The following is a 16,765-nucleotide window of genomic DNA, read 5'->3' on the forward strand; positions in this document are numbered from 1 at the left end:
AATGATTTGAATAATCGAAATACATATATATGGTAAATAGGAAAGAAATATCTAAAATAGGGCATTTTTCCAGCTTTGAGAGAAAAACAGCCAGACATAAGCTTTTTTCAAATATTACAGGAATATGAAAGACAATGGCTTTTATACCAATAAAATTAAATACAGCAATAGGGAGTTCTCTTTCTGGAATGGAAACAGTTTCTTTAATAAATATCTGAGATGCTCCCTTTACACTGCAGCTATATAAGTATAAATATGTATATAAAATGTGTATGTTTATGTATAAAAATATATATATAATATACACACATATATATTTACAGATAATGTGTGTATTTATACACAGTTAATTCTCAATGTTTACATGTTTAACTTTCAGTATTCTTGTGATTTTTATTAGTAATCTCATTTTTATTGTCATATTGGCAATCTAGCACATAGTAGAGAAGAAGTAAAAGAGAAACAAGAAGCTCAAAAGTTTGTGGAATGGCTAATATCCTACTAAGCACTTCACTGGTCTTGTTTACTCTTCTTTTGTAAAGAGCTCCTTTGCATTTGTGGCATATTTTCACTGTTTGCCTCTGAAACTCTTTTGTACTGCAGTTTATGTTCCCAAAGCTTAATGCAAATCTTTTGGGCTTTAAGTTCAAGTGTACAGCCAGTAATGTGGCTTAATGAAAAAATAAAGATACTAAAAAGGCTTCCTACCAGAATGCTGCCGCTGCTATTGCTGTGTTTAGTATTAATGAATCAATGGTTAGTTATATTTTGAACAGGAAGGAAATTATTAATGAGAAAAAATGTTTTGCATGTTACCAATTTAATTTTGTGTACTACATTTCATGAATTATTTTATGTGTCAGGAAAAGTACAAATGATTGAAATTAATGTTTTGTTATAAAGAATTGTATGCAGAAAGACGTATTTTTTTGGCAATCTATGGTGAAAGATTACAGTTTTTTGTTGGTTCTAACCCCCTACTTCTCATCGGTTCAATGTATTTTACATTTTCATGCAATATCAATTGCATTTTTTACATTTATGCTGTTTTTTAAAACATATATATATATATATATATATATATATGAAAATTGAGGAATGATCACGTGTGTATGTGTGTATGTGTGTGTGTGTACATTTTCATTAAATATCTTGTTTGATACTGAAAAATGAGATTAATAAAGATCACAAGAGAGGGGTAGTTTTAGAAGAATAAGAGTAAAACTAAAACATTCCATCTTTTCAACATTAACATTAAAATGTTTGTAATATTACATGCAAAATCAATAAATAAATTCAAGCTTTTAAGCCATCGGGTATTTCAAAATAGATTCTGCTTAAAAATACACTAACGGTTAAGTGACAAAAATCATTCAAGTTTTATTAGTTTATTTAATATTAACTTGCTAGATTTCTTAGCTGCTAGAATGAAACTAAATCAGTTTTCCTTAAATATCATTTGTCAAAAGAAACATTTAAAAATACTAGATACATTTCAGAAGTTAGGCTTGCACATATATATTCTTATTGTAATTAGGAACATATTCAAAATGATAGCATAATACTTTAAGGTTTATACAGTGTCTATAGACGTAACTGATCTCTACAACAAACCTATCAAGTATGTACAGGTAAGAAGCTAAGAACTCACTTGGTTATTTTATTTTATTTTTAAAATTGATGGCCTTTAGGCAATTCAGTGCTTAAAAAAAAAAAAGCCCAATCTGCCTTTCCCCTACAAGTTATTCAGTAAAGTTTAATCATCAAAAGTATTTTTAGTATTAAAACAGAAGCTATATTGAATAGCTAAGAAAAAAATACTAACCTATGCCCATAATAACAAAAAACAAATTGAGAATTTATACCATTAGAAATAATTGTATTAAACCAAATTTGTAAATGTAGTATTGATTATAGAATGACATCAGTTTCTTATAATGGAAAAAAGAGGCAGCTAGAGCCAGGAAGACTTGGGTTTGAGTTTTGTTTCTGACATGTCATAGCTGTGTAATTATGGGTAAATCCCTTAACCTCTTAGTTTCTGAGATAATCTATTAAAATCATAAATTAAATTTTACTATATATTTTTTTACTATTTTCACTATTATTATTTACTATTATTACTATTATTTTTACTTTATATTATTTGTATTTACTATTATTTTTACTATTATTATTTACTATTTTATTATAAATTAAATTTTACTATACATTTTTATTGTCAGTGAGAGTTTACTCATTAGGAATTACCTGCATTGAGAAAATCAAGTCTAGGCAAACCAACACACAAACAAACAAAAAAACCCTACACATACAAAATTTAATTAATCAGCAAAAACAGTATGAATTCTAATGGCTAAGATTAAGTGATCTAAAAGATTAATTTGTCTCCAAAGCTGCTTAATTTAATGACATTAATTTGAATTTTGAGAAAACTAACTTGTTTTTAGTACTAGTTGTACTAGTTTTAACTAGTAAAATGTCTTCTTTCAATCCTTTTAGTACTTTGCAGCTTTCTTAATAGTTAGTCTATTTTATACTGTAACTTATACTGTAAGTTAACTTGCATATAACTTACAATAAGTTATCTAATTAAAAATTATCAGCTCCTTGTGATCAGTCTTTGTCTTAAAACACTTAATACAGTGGCTCTAGTTAGCAGTCAATAAATGCTTTTTAATGAATAAGAGAATAATTAATGCTTACAAGTTATTTCAGCAATGTTTTAAAAAAGTATGGCTTCAGGAATTTTTTTTCAATCTATTAATGAAAGGGATGAGATGAATGATTTGTTCTATTTAAATAGACCTAAAGGCTATGAAGAAACACCAGCTTTTGTGAAGACAAAATATGCTTACTTATCCAATACAATTTTAGAAATCAAAGTTTAAAATTCAGCAGATTAATAGTATGCTGTTTGAAACTAGTGGTAAGCAGTGGTAAACTATGCATCACTTGTAGTTCAAAGGATCATACGATCATAAAAAGAGATGGAAAGAATCTAGGAAAAAGTTGGAAATTATTTTGAAAAATGAAAAAAATGTTACACTGTATATATTAAGTTGTGTTTTTTTAAAGCTTAATTTTAAACAGTATCCTATTATTCCAGGATTTAGTAAGGCAAACAACACACAGCATGGTAGTTTGACAATTGTGACATACTATCTTATTCCTTCAAAATACTCTCATAATCAGTGTTTTTAGTCAACAAGGCCATTTAATTTAAAATCACATAAAAGTACAAAAATAGAAAAGAAGCAATATGTCTTTTAACATAATCCTTTGAAAACTCTTGTCATTTTTGATCTCTGAAGTAATGATTAAACACTAGAATTTTCCATAAAAGTATTCTCTTTGTTCACTTTCTAATGTAATTCTTTGGGACTACTTGGATTCCAATTAACAAATAACTGCTATTTTCCATCAAGTAGTGAATAAGAAGCTCAGAAATCAAGAACAGAACCAAAATGAAGCAGCAACTCAGCTGAACTTTTCCAACATTTCCCTCCAAACAACTTTCAAATATTTCTTCAAATTAACTTTTGGAACAGCAGAGTTAACAAAAGTTCAAGAAGACATTTTTTTCTCCAGCTAAGACAACTTGGGAGATTCACAAGAGAGGTTTGTGACACTGGGGTGGAAGGAGCACATATGGCAGCAACCCCATGAGTGCCTTGGATATGGTTGTGAAAGTGGAAGCAGTAACACCTTCTAGAACTCTCACCCCAGAGATGAAGGCTGGACAATTAAGCAAAAAGGGGTTGCAAGGAACCCCTTCTTGGCACTGGGTATAGTTGGTCATAATTGGCAATTCTACTTCCAATGTAGTGTCCTGGGTCACATAGTTCCAGGGAAGAGAGGAACTCTTATGGTAGGTCACAAGGGAACAAGGGCTCTAGTTATAGTTCTAAGGCAAAGAAGATTACTACCTGTGATATTGCTTACTGATAGGTTAATAATTAGCAGGTCTAGTAAACTCTAATCACTGGAATCAGTATGAATTAGTTTGGTATAAAAGTTTGGCTACTTAACAGAGTTTATAAGACAGTTTGACTTTAAAAGAGTTAATTTGCCCGTTTCTCTAGAAGAACTAAAGCCCATACTCATTAAATCATGATCATAAAAATGTTTTGCTTGGGCACAAACCTAGCATAGGACTATTCTAGTATACACAGTCACTGACAAGGGACTTTCCAGGAATATCCAGAGGATCTTGACTACTCTGTGTTTTTCCCTTACCAGGGACTTTGGAAACCCCTTTTTTGCAAGAAAGTCAGTGTGATAATGCCAAATGTAAGTTCACCTTTACTAACCATATAAAAGACCTCTCTGATTGTTCTAATGCATCCTTTGCCACTGAAGGGTTTTAGGATCTTGCTTATTGGCAATTGCAAGATCATGTTTGTGTGCCTCATGCTTCTTTTCACTTCAGATTTTTAATGGTAATATATTCCTTGTGGCACAGGAGAGCAAAGGATCTAGTCATAGATCCAGGGCCAAGAGAAGTAGTGCTAGACACGTGTCCACAAGGGAACAGGGGGCCTTCCGGGGTGAAAACCAATGTGAAGACCAGGAAAATAGTACACATCACCCTGAATCACCATAGCTTGAAAGCACTAAAACTTGCATATCCCCAGAACTAACTGAAAATAACAGTATAAAAAGTCTGAAATTAGGAACAGTACCTCTCCAACCCTAAGCGTACAGAACCCAATTATAACATAAAGTTTAAAGTCAAGAAGTAGGCTGGAAAAATGAGCAAACAACAACAAAAAGAATTTGAGCATAAAAAGCTACTGTGGTGGCAAAGAAGATCAAGACATAAATTCAGAAGAAAACAATGAGAAAACAGCTTAGGACCAAAGTTGCAAAGGAAAATGCTATTTGGACAAAAAATCCAACAAGAATTCCTGGAAGTATTAAAGAAAAAGATAAGAGTAGTAGAGGAAAAATTGGGAAAAGAAATGAATGATGCAAAAACATTATAAAAGGAGAATTAACAGCTTAATAAATGAGGTACCAAAAATTGGGGGAAAATAACACCTCAAGAAAACAATTAGCTTAATGGTAAAAGATGCACAAAAATTCACTGAGGAAAAGTATTCCTTAAAAAGTAGACTTGACCAAATGGAAAAAGAGGTACAAAAGCTCACTGAAGAAATAATTTCTTCTTAGAATTTTCAATAGAATTTTATTTTTCCAAATACATGTAAAGATAGTTTTCAACATTCATTTTTGTAAGAGTTTGGGTTCCAAATTTTTCTCTCTCCCTCCCTTACCTTCCCTTTCCCCAAGATAGCAAGCAATCTGATATAGATTAAATATGTGCAGTTCTTTTAAACATATTTCCATATTTGTCACATTGTTCAAATCATATCAAAAGGGGAAAAACCAAAAGAAAGAAAAAAACCCCAACAACTACAAGCAAACAACAACAACAACAATAAAAGTAAAAATATTATGCTTTAATTCACATTCACTCTCCATAGTTCTTTCTCTCTGGATGCAAATGGCATTTTCCATCACAAGTCTATTGGAATTATTATATTACTGATAATTAATAATGTAGTGAACTTGTCCAACTATTATCAAGAATAATTTGGAACTAAGCCCAAAGGCTTTTACCCTTTGATTGAGCAATACCACTACTATATCTATACCCCAAAGAGGTTAAAGAAAAAGTACTTATATGTACAATTGTACTTATGGAACTTCAATTGGAAATTGAGGGGATGATCATCAATTGAGGAATGACCAAACAAATTATGTCTGATTGTGATAAGAGAACTACTGTGCCATCCAAAATAACAAGGGAGGGTGGTTTCAAGAAAACATGACAAGACCTGTATGAAGTAAGGCAAAGTAAAATGAGAAAAACCGGGAGAACATTATGCACAGCAAGAGCAATGCTATAATGATGGCCAATAATAAAAGACTTGGCTACTATGATTAATACATTAGTCCAAAATAACTCCAAAAGACTCATGAGGAAAAATTCAACGCACCTCCAGAGACAGAACTTATGAACTTGGAGTACAAATTGAAATAAAATTTTCTCACTATATTTTTTTTGTGAAATGGCTAATAAATAAATATGTTTTACATAATTTCACCTATATAATTTCTATCATGTTGCTTGCCTTGGTGGGAAGAAGAGAATCTGAAACTCATAGTTTAAGAAAAAGAATGTCTAAAATAAGTTATATTTTTAAAAAATACAACAATATTCTCAGGCTCACAAACTTGGTATCATCTTTAACTCCTCACATCCAATGTGCCAGTAAATATTATTTCTATTTTTAGAATATCACTAGTTTCAGTAGTTTCTCTCCACTCAACCACCATTCTAGTTAAAGCCCCCATTTCCTCTGCATAGATTATTGCAATAATCTTTTTTATCTCAGAATCAAGCCTCTTTTTACTATAAACCATTCTCCATTGAAGACTAGTGATTTTCCTATTGTACTCACCTGTCAACTCCTTACCCAGTACTTCCTACACCCCCATTATCTTTATGATCAAATATGGATTCCTCCTAATAATTTGGCCCCTTCCTACTTTTCCTTTAACTTACTATGATATATTGATGTTTTATTGCCTACTTATTGCTCTAGGTAAGATCATGATGATAGCTAACATTTATATAGTACATGCTATGTGCTACACACTATGCTAAGTATTTTACAAAATATCATCTCATTTGATCCTGACAATTATTCTGGAAAGACAGGTGCTTTTATTATACCCATTTTAGAGATGAGGAACTTGAGGCAAATGGAAGTTAAATGACTTAGTCAAGTCACACACAATTAGAAAATATTTGAGGCTGGATTTGACTTCAGGTCTTTTTAACTCTAGAGCTAGCACTCTAACCATTGTATTACATGATATTCTAAGTTCTGAAAGTAAATTTTGTAAAAGCCCTATAAGGCAGATATCAAACTTTTACTTCACAAATAAAAAGTCATTGTTTAACTAGTCTAGTCAATATGAGAAATTGCAATGGAGATATCAGAAAAAATGATTTCACATCTTTTCCAGGGAATAACCTGTATGATAATATTACCGTATTTTCACTCCAAGTTGCTTAGGAATAGCTTTATTTAAGAAATAATTGTGCTCTTCCAAAATTTTTGGCTTTTAAAAAAATTTAGATACAAACGCTATTCTTATTATTTAATAAGGTATTGTTTAGAAAGGCAAAAATTAGGGTTTTGGTTAGCCTTTGAGTTAGAAGAACCCATGTTGAATTTCTCCTTAATTATAGATATAATAGCTGTGTGACAATGGATATGCCACACTCTCACTTCCTTTTTAAATTTTAGAGAATTTTTCAAAATTATTAGTTGACAAATTGCAAATTTGCATTAGTAGACAGTTTCCACAAGAGGAAGTCTCTTCACCAGTGAAATAATATGTCTTGGAAACCAAACAAAAGATTTATGAGGCTTAAGAAGAAACTCCTGAAGTGAATTGATTACTTATAAACTATTTTAATTTTATTGCCTTTTTATTAAAGCCATTTAGAGCTTTTTGGTAGCTTGCCAGATTTAGCTTTATAATAGTTTCTGCTGGCAGCAGCCTTTTTTTTTTTTTTTTTTTTTTTTGGCTATGCTATGATGTGACCTAGATAAGAAAGAATAAGCCAAACCACTTGTGGTAAACCCCAAAGTATCATTCCTAATTCACTTGTGATGCTACACTGTAAACACATCAGAATGGTTTTATTTAGTGCCAAATACATTAATAATGCAAAGGTCTTTAAACAGGCAGGTAGAATAAATTAGTCCTGAGTGATTTTGTTACTACTGTATACATGAAGTTATAAGAACTAAGAGTCTCATTTCAGGAAATGTGAAATATGCTGATGACCTAGACACTAGTCATTAACACAACATAACAAAATATTTCCTTCATGTTTGTTTGTTTTTACTGATCTCCTATAGGTGTCAGTATATATAATCTCTATAATTCTATCATAATAGGGGCATAAAGAACAATTCTAGGGAAATCTCTTCTTCCCTGCTCTCTTCCCTAAATCAGATAAATGCTTTCAGTTTGTTTTGTCCTTGAAATAGTCCTTAATCATATCATTAATTGATAGGTTATCAGAAATTAGTGAATGAATAGGAATAAAATTATTTGTCTATAATAGGTTATTATCATTTCTTTAAAGAATTTCACATGGGGCAGCTAGACAGTATAGTGGATAGAGTATTGGCCCTGAAGTCAAAAGGACCTCAGTTAAAACTTAGTCCCAGATACTTAATATTTCCTAGTTGTGTGATCTTAACACGTTACTTAACCCTAACTGCCTTAGGAAAAAAAAAGTCAGTTAAGAATTTTGCATAAAGAGGGTATCAGCCAAGTAAATAGGTTTTCAGAATTTGGAAAGAAGTGTGTGTGGGGGGGAAGCTATTACATTTTCTTTTCAGTTTGGAAAGCAACCACTTATTCTAACTGTCCCAACACAATGGGAGGTAGATAAGTAGGCTAAGATAGATACTAAACTACTGCAATCCACTTTGGCTGGAGGTGGGGGGAGGGGGGAAGGAGAGGTAAGGCAAAGTGTGAAAGTGTAGATGGGGGAAGAGAAAGGCCAAACACTTAAGTGAGTCTCTTGTGTCTATCTCTTTTCCTTTCCTTCTTTCTTCCTTCTCATATGTTTTCAAACCAAATACATCCCTAATTTGTTTAAAAAAAAAAAAAAAGAGAGAGACTTTTTTAAAAATTACGGTCCCTGTACCCAACAGCCTAGCTATTAATAGAAATATCTCTACCTAAAATCGAGAGCAAGGGATTTCTAATTTTATATAGTCAAACGATAGCCAAGTAAATGACAAAATCTAACAGATTTCTAATGTATGATTTCTTGAACTAAATGGCATCAGAACATTGACAAAATAATCAATTCTCAAAAAAAAGTTTAAAACTTTAACAAGGTAACACTTGCATTTGACAAGAAGTTCAGAGATATTTTTTTAAAAAACTTTCAACTTATGGAGAAGCTATGGAGGAAATTGGCATATGAATGCTTTGTTGGTGGAGTTATGAACTGATCCAACCATTCTGGAGAGCACTTTGGAATTATGCCCCAAAGGCAACCAAACTGTTCATAACTTTTGATCCAGAAATAATGATACTAAGTCTATATCCCAAAGAGATGACAAAAACACGGGAAAGGACTTACATATAAAAAATGCTTATAGCAACTCTTTTTGTGGTGGCAAAGAATTGGATATCGAAGTGATACCCATCAATTCTGGAATGGCTGAACAAGTTGTGGCATATGAATATAATGGAATACTATTGTGCTAAAAGAAATGTTCAGTAGGCAGATTTCAGAAAAACCTGGAAAGACTTATGTGAACTGGCACTTACTTAAGGTAAGTAGAACCAAGAGAACATTGTACACAGTAACAGCAACACTGTGAGATGATCAGCTGTGACAGACTTAGCTCTTCTCAATAATAAAGTGACCCAAGACCATTCTAAGAGTCATGATGGAATATGCTATCTACATTCAGAGAAAGAACTATGGAGTCTAAAAGCAATTTGAAGCACAGGTTTTTTCTATGTGTGTTTTTGGTTTTATCTTTCTCGTGTTCTCTTTCTTTCACAACATGATTTATATGGAAATATGTTTTAATATGATTATATATATATAATCTATATCAGATTGCTCACTTTCTTGGAGAGGGAGAAAAGGAAAGCAGAAAGAATTTGGAATTCAAAATCTTATAAAAATGAATTTTGAAAAGTATTTTTACATGTAATTATAAAAATGAAGTAATATTAAGTGGGGGGAAAGCTCCCAAAACTTTTAACTTCATCAATAAGGTCACCTTCTCTCCCAGAAGTAGACTTACCCACCTATAATAAAGGAAAGAGGGTGGTTGCACAGGTTCAAATTGTAACTGTGACTTAATACCTGTGTGACTTGGGGCAAGTCATCTTATGTCTCTGAGACTCAGTTTCCTATCCATAAAATAAACAACCTTCCTCTACCAAAATAGATCACAATCTTTCAATTGCTTAAACTTAAAGTTTTTGTGTCCAATTATTTTCTCATTCTTATTCTATAGCCAAATTCAGCTAGGTTGATCTTCAAACAATGGGCTGAAGAAGCAATGCATCCCTGTGTAGATTATTACTCACCTTGTAATCTTCTAAATCAATAGGTTATGTTTGTTGTTATTATTTTGTTCAAATCTGTGATTTTATCTGTATAGGAAATAGAGTGAACTAATCTACCAATGTAAATGTGCTACTACTTTGCAAGTACATAGTCATAGAGAGTTGACTGGGACATTATGAAACTAATCAACTTGCTGAGCATTATATAGCCAGCATGTGGCAGAAGTTGGATTTAAAACTTGTCTTCCTGACTCCAAAGCCAGCTCTCTCTCTCAATACTAGGATGGTAACCATAAAGAGAAGATATTAAAAATGATAGCTGGATATTCTAGATTATAAAAATAAATTCAAGATGAAGTTCTGAAAAACAAATCAATTCACAAAATATTGATTTCCTATCATATTATACTAAAATGTTTGGCAAATCAAAGAGGCTTCTTTATAATGAATATGGATGTTAATCTTGAATCAACATATATGCAGGACGTACATCTGTAATACTGTATGTTGAGGCAAAAATACATGTGATTAAAGTCACCTGGTGAAAAGGGTAGCTATGTACAGTGTGCAGAGTGCCAGGTCTGGAATCAGGAAGATTCCTTTTCCTGAGTTAAAATCTGGCCTCAGATACCTACTAGCTGTGTGGCCTGAGCAAATTACTTAATTAAGCCTGTCTGCCTCACTTTCTTCAACTGTAAAATGAATTGGAGAAAGAAATGGCAAAGCTCAGTATCTTTGCCAAGAAAACCCCAAAATGGGGTCATGAAGAGAGAATACCTCTGAACAATAAAAATGAAATAGAACTTTTCCCTATTAGTAATACAGATTTATATGTAACATTTTGCGTACATGTTTGAATTCATTCTCCACCCCCCCCCCCCAGGCTGGGGTTAAGTGACTTGCCCAGGGTCACACAGCTAGGAAGTATTAAGTGTCTAAGATCACAATTGAACTCGGGTCCTCCTGAATTCAGGACTGGTGCTCTATCCACTGCGCCACCTAGCTGCCCCTGAATTCATTCTTGAGTTAAAAGAAAACATGATACTTTTGTTGCTCTCTATAAATTGGTGGACTCAATAATTTTTTCCTTCTTTTCCCTTTCCCCCTTTTTTCTTTCTTCCTTCTTCCTCCCTCCCTCCTTTCCTTTTACCTTTTCTTCCTTCCTTTTTATCAGCTGATTTAAAAAGCATCTTTTGAATAGGGGAAAATGTGATTTTAAAAAAACACATCAAAGATAAAATGATTTTCATTTAAGAAAAAACACTTAAGACATAAAATTTTAAAAGCTGTATATCTATATTGGATAAATGATATTTGTATGATAGTGTTTAGTTTTTATCCTGAATTTACAAAAGATTCTTAATATTGTGATTTGAGTCACAAGTCACATAAAATCCAAACTTGTAGAAGTTTTTTTCAATCCTTAATGATAGCTCTTCCCTCTGTGATGGTTTCCAATTTATACTGAATAAATGTTGTTTGTGAAATTATTTGCATATTGCCCACATTTGGCACATAACATAAAATGTGCTTAATAAATGTTTATTGCCTTGACTTGACAAAAGTAATACAATATGTGATTCTAATAAGAAAAAGGAAATGTTACCTTATTGAAATGTTAGTGTCAAATTCATTAGAATAAACTGTCCAGGAGGAAGCTATTACATTTCAGGCAGAGCAAATACACTTCCCTAATTCTAGCATAGTAATTTTTGTTAAGGTTTAGTACCTTATATGTAGGTATTTAAAATATCTGTATAATACTTTTTTTCTAATTAGAACAATCCACTGTGATACAACCTAGGAATAAAAAGCAAAGCTCTAAAATTAATAAAGAGGTAAATAATTTAAACTGTATTGTTTATTGAGGTTGCTCTGCAAGTAAGATTTCATTCAGTCTTTATACCTAACCTGTTTTTCTCCCCTAATCTTGTCTTCCTAAATGTGACCTTCCTTCTAATATAGTGTCAAAATTACATATGGATGTATATTAATATATTGTCATCATGCATTAGGTTTCTGTATGGTCTTATTTTTATATACACAGAAAAGCAATAATCATAATAATTTAAACCTCTTAGTAAGGTACTTTTGTTATGGACACATTAAACAGGTGAAGAAAATACTCCTTGTCATTATTTTTTAATAGTCTTTCCCAAGAACATATGAAGTTATGACATGTAATATTACCTGTGACACTGTCAAGTCTTTTGTGACTGTTGAGTAATTTAATGTAACTACTCTGGCTTTAAGGTTGAAAGCAAAATGTAACATAAAGTTGTTTGATGATGAATTATTATCACATTAACTACAGGGGAGGAAATTATTGAGTAGTAAAAGTCATTCTTAATCAAAATCTCAAAGTTGAGAAAAAAATTTAAATATTACTGAAATTTTCCATAATTGAATCAAAGAAATATAACTGTCATGTTTCAGCACCATTTTGTGGGGGGGCTTTGGGGGGAGGAGGGATAAAAGGGTATCATTTGATCACAAAAATAAGAGAACTACTGAATTTTAGAAATTATATCTTGTAATACCTTATATGTAGGTATTTAAAATAATTGTATAATACTTTTTTTTTAATTAGAACAATCTACTGTGATACAACCTGGGAATAAAAAGCAAAGCTCTAAAATTAATAAAGAGGTATATAATTTAAACTGTATGTGTTTGAGGTTGCTCTGCAAGTAAGATTTCATTCAGTCTTTATACCTAACCTGTTTCTCTCCCCTAATCTTGTCTTCCTAAATGTGACCTTCCTTTATTCCAGAGTATTCCAAAACTAAAAGTGATGACATCTTTCTCTTTGGAATCTCCAAAACATACAATATACATGTGCGTATGCATGCATGCATATGTATATAGTTATAGAAATGTACATATACATATATGTATTTTTAAACTATCTAAAACTTTTCCCCTTTAAATGTTAGCTAGATATTCAGTTGAAAGTACTAACTGGTATGCTAAATAAGATAACTCCTAAAGGAAAGCATTAATCAGCATAAATTTGAGGTTTAAATGTTTAAAGCAAATATTTATAACAATGTCATAGAATTAATTACAAGATAAAACCAATCAAGCCTCTCTAATCCTTCAAAATAAAAAGCACTCACTTCAAAACATCTAAGTGTCAATAATGAAATTATTTACAATCTATGACTCTTCAGTCTTGTGTCATTGGTGTGGAGAATTTCCAATGAGGAACTCTGCATGCCAGTTAAAAAGCATAAGCACACAGCAACTTATCACAAGGTATTCTGTGGACACTGAGGTTATTTTTCTTGCCCAGAGTCACACAATGTGTGTCAAGAGACAAAATTAACTTGTATCTTCCTAGCTCTAACACTAAACCAAACTTCCTACCTACAGATATATCGATTTAAAGAAAGAAAGAATATTTCATTATAATATATAAAATACTCATTAATAAGAGGAAAGCAAGCTGAAAAACTGTACTTAATTTTTTTTTTTTAAATTTTTATTTCCTTTTTTAAAGCTTGACTCACAGGGAATTACTTTTTGCTGTTTGCCCACTAGATGGCTATGAATTCCTCTACATATTCCTTCACACTTGAAAAGGAATAAAACATTAAAAAAATAAAAAATAAAAAAAACAACTTAACAATACTTGAATATAAAGAGAAACATGAAGACATCAAGCATGCTAAGGTCTTGAGAAGGAAAAAACCCTAATGATAAGAGAAAAAGGAGGAGGATGAACAGGAGGAGAAGAGAAAAAAAAAATCCAACTATTTAAATTAAAGAATTGTGAGGGGAGAAGTGAGGACAAGGGAAAGAAAAATTTGGATCACACGATTTTGCAAAGGTGAATGTCAAAAACCATCTTTGCATGTATTTTGAAAATAAAAGCTATTATTATTAAAAGAAAAAAATTATATAAAAATTTTAATTCCTAGAGTTAAAGTACCCAAGAAGTAGTTATATTCCTACACAGATATTTACAGCTCTGTTGAGGGCAACAAGAAACATTCTATTCTATTCAATTTTTAATATGAAAATCACATAATATTTCACTAAGTTTGTTTTTTATGTCAGTTTACTCTCTTAGACTTGCAAGCTATGTCCTTATAACCCCATTAAGCCAGGAAAAATAAAAACAAAAACTTTTTTTTTCCCCTAAGTCTGACTGGTTCGCTCATAAAGCATTTCCACAATTCACAAAAACAGCATGTTGGTTACCTGGATCTCTCTGGCGTGATACACAATAATAAGACCAAGCAGGATAATTGTGGAGAGGCTGATAAGGCATTTCAGAGCTAGGGAATATAGGGATGCCTGAAAAAGAGACAATAACTTTATTTTAAAACCACATTAAAATGGTGTGTCAATTTTTGCTATCCCCTACAATGACACACAGAGACAAGCAGTTTCTGCTAAGGAAGTGAAGCCTCCCTCTTTCTCTAACTGCCCTTCATTCTGCCTCTGGGATTTAACAGGGCATTGAGGATAAAGAGGATAAGGTAGAAGGTGATCTTTGGGACCCAGCTAAAAGTCCCAGAACTACAGAAGACTAACTGAACAAGAGGAAACCAGGGGAAAAAAAAGTTACTATGAGTTTAAAGGTGCAGTAGAAAGGAAGCAAAATCAAACACTAGCACACAGTAGACCTCCTTCTGCTGACCCTGAATTATTTATTTAATTTGCAGGAATAACAAGGCAGAACTCTTCCCAGCACCTTGGGCAGCAGCAAGAGGCACTTCCAAAATGCTCTCTGGATCAAAGTAGGCATCCTGAATGAAACCAAAGAGCTCCAGAAAAGGAAGGAGCTATGCAGGCCCAAATGTCTTTAAGAGTCCCCACTCTTCCAAGCACAAATCCACCCCATATTTGACTGTGCCTGTCTAATCTAAGGAGTGTAACGGTCCAAAGGTAGAGTGGTTAGTGATTCTGTGTGCCCAGTCATCCTAGGGTAGGGAATGGAAAGTGTTTGAGTCGGAAGAGTGTACCTTGTCGTAGGCGCCCCAGGACAGCTCAGTCTCAATGACCATGACCACAATCCCGAACATGCCGAAGATGAGAGCGTAGTCGCTGAGCCGCTTTCTCTTCTCAAACAAGGCTCTCCGAAGGCCTAGCCTGTAACCTATGTTCTGGTTTTTCTTCTTGCTAGACTTGGTCCCGCTGCTGCTGCCCGGTCCGGGGCTTCTCCCACCTCCACCCCCACCTCCTCCATCTCCTCCTCCACCAGCACCACCACTACCACTCCCATACAGCGCTAGATTGTTAGAGTTATTGTGCTCGGGCTTGGACACTACTATCTCCGGGGCTGAGGAAGAGGGGGCAGCAGGAGGAGGAGGAACCACTGCAGCTGGGGAATTAGATCTACATCCTCCAGAAGCTGAGGGCTGCAGGGGCTGAGACTCTGAGTCCATCTCATGCAGGTTCCTGCGGGAGGAGCTTAAGTTGCTGAGTGGACGCATCACTCCTCCGTTGTACCTGCAGCTGCTCATGGCTATTTCAGTGAAGGGGTTGCTTTCCCGGCGAACCTGCTGCAGCTGCTGCTGCTGGTGGTGGTGATGGCGATGGTGGTGGAGATGCCCGCTGCCACCGCCGCTGCTTCTGAGGCTGCTAGTGGGGCTGGCAGCCTGCTGCAAGCTGCACTGGTGGTACTGGGAAGGGTATTGGTACTGTGGGAACTGCTGTTGTTGCTTCCTGGGGACACTGGCATGGCTAGATGGATTCAGCTCACTCACATTGAGCTGGCTGCCCCTCCGAGAAGAACAGCAGCAGCAGGATGAGGTGGAAACAGGCGAGGAGTTGCGGGTTCCAAAAACGCTGCCGGGTGATGAGGTGCGGAGCAGCAGAGGCAGATTATCCCCTACCCTTCCCCCCGCCACCTGGGCGCTGGAGGAGGCGCAGCTGTTGCACTGAAGGCATGAGCTGCTGCCGCTACTGCCCGGTTGCCACTGGTGTATCTGTGGCGGCGGCTGCTGCTGCTGCTGCTGGTGGTGATAGTAATGCTGCTTTGAGTGCTGCTGAAAGGAGAGGCACGGTTTGTCTTGCGTCTGCTGCTGCGGCTGTTGCTGGTTTTGCTGCTGTTGCTGCTGCTCGGGAAAGAAGCCTCGCTGCAACTGCAATGAGGTTTCCATATCAGAACTATTAAAGCTGCAGGGAGACCTGGCGGTGGTGCACCCTGCGCAATGCGTTATGGTAGAGAGAGGGGAGTCCTGCTGCTGGTGAGAGGAAGGGCCCATCCCGGCTCCTGTAGAATCGAGGAGGTGAGTCCTATTGGTCGGTCGTACCAAAACAACGGGCATGACATCACCTGCGGGTAAAAGAGAGAGAGTTGCAGTGCTGGGCTTTGGGGAAAGGAGGAGGGGAGAAGAGGGAAGGAAGGGGAGTTGATGGAACTGGGTTGAGAAGAGGGGCGGGGAAGGAAGAGAGGAGGGATACAATGCACAGAATATCTCCTGGGGAAAGCGAAGAGAAGAGTAGAAAAGGTGGTTCAAATCTCTGGCTCGGGTGATTTCACTTGCTTAGGTACTGAGGCAAAGGGGAAACTAAGGGACAGGCAGCAGCGCAGCTAGAAGAAACATTGCGGGTGGTGGCGGAGGCCTGGTAAGGATTATCACCGGACTAGCCTCTCTACTGCAATAGTACAAGT

At 34.6% G+C, this 16,765-nt stretch overlaps 1 protein-coding gene across 3 annotated transcripts in view; it reads right to left on the reverse strand.

Moving 5' to 3' along the window:
- KCNN2 (potassium calcium-activated channel subfamily N member 2) overlaps positions 1 to 16,765 on the reverse strand; it is a 213,430-nt gene that overhangs the window by 169,286 nt on the left and 27,379 nt on the right. For all 3 annotated transcript variants that reach the window (XM_074281989.1, XM_074281988.1, XM_074281990.1), the window contains 2 exons: positions 15,111 to 16,426; positions 14,344 to 14,439 (listed from right to left, as the gene is read on the reverse strand). In XM_074281989.1, the coding sequence (XP_074138090.1) occupies positions 14,344 to 14,439; positions 15,111 to 16,426 (1,412 nt within the window). The remainder of the gene's footprint in view (positions 1 to 14,343; positions 14,440 to 15,110; positions 16,427 to 16,765) is intronic.

Source organism: Sminthopsis crassicaudata, chromosome 1, assembly GCF_048593235.1.
Source record: "Sminthopsis crassicaudata isolate SCR6 chromosome 1, ASM4859323v1, whole genome shotgun sequence".
Taxonomy (NCBI): Eukaryota; Metazoa; Chordata; class Mammalia; order Dasyuromorphia; family Dasyuridae; genus Sminthopsis; species Sminthopsis crassicaudata.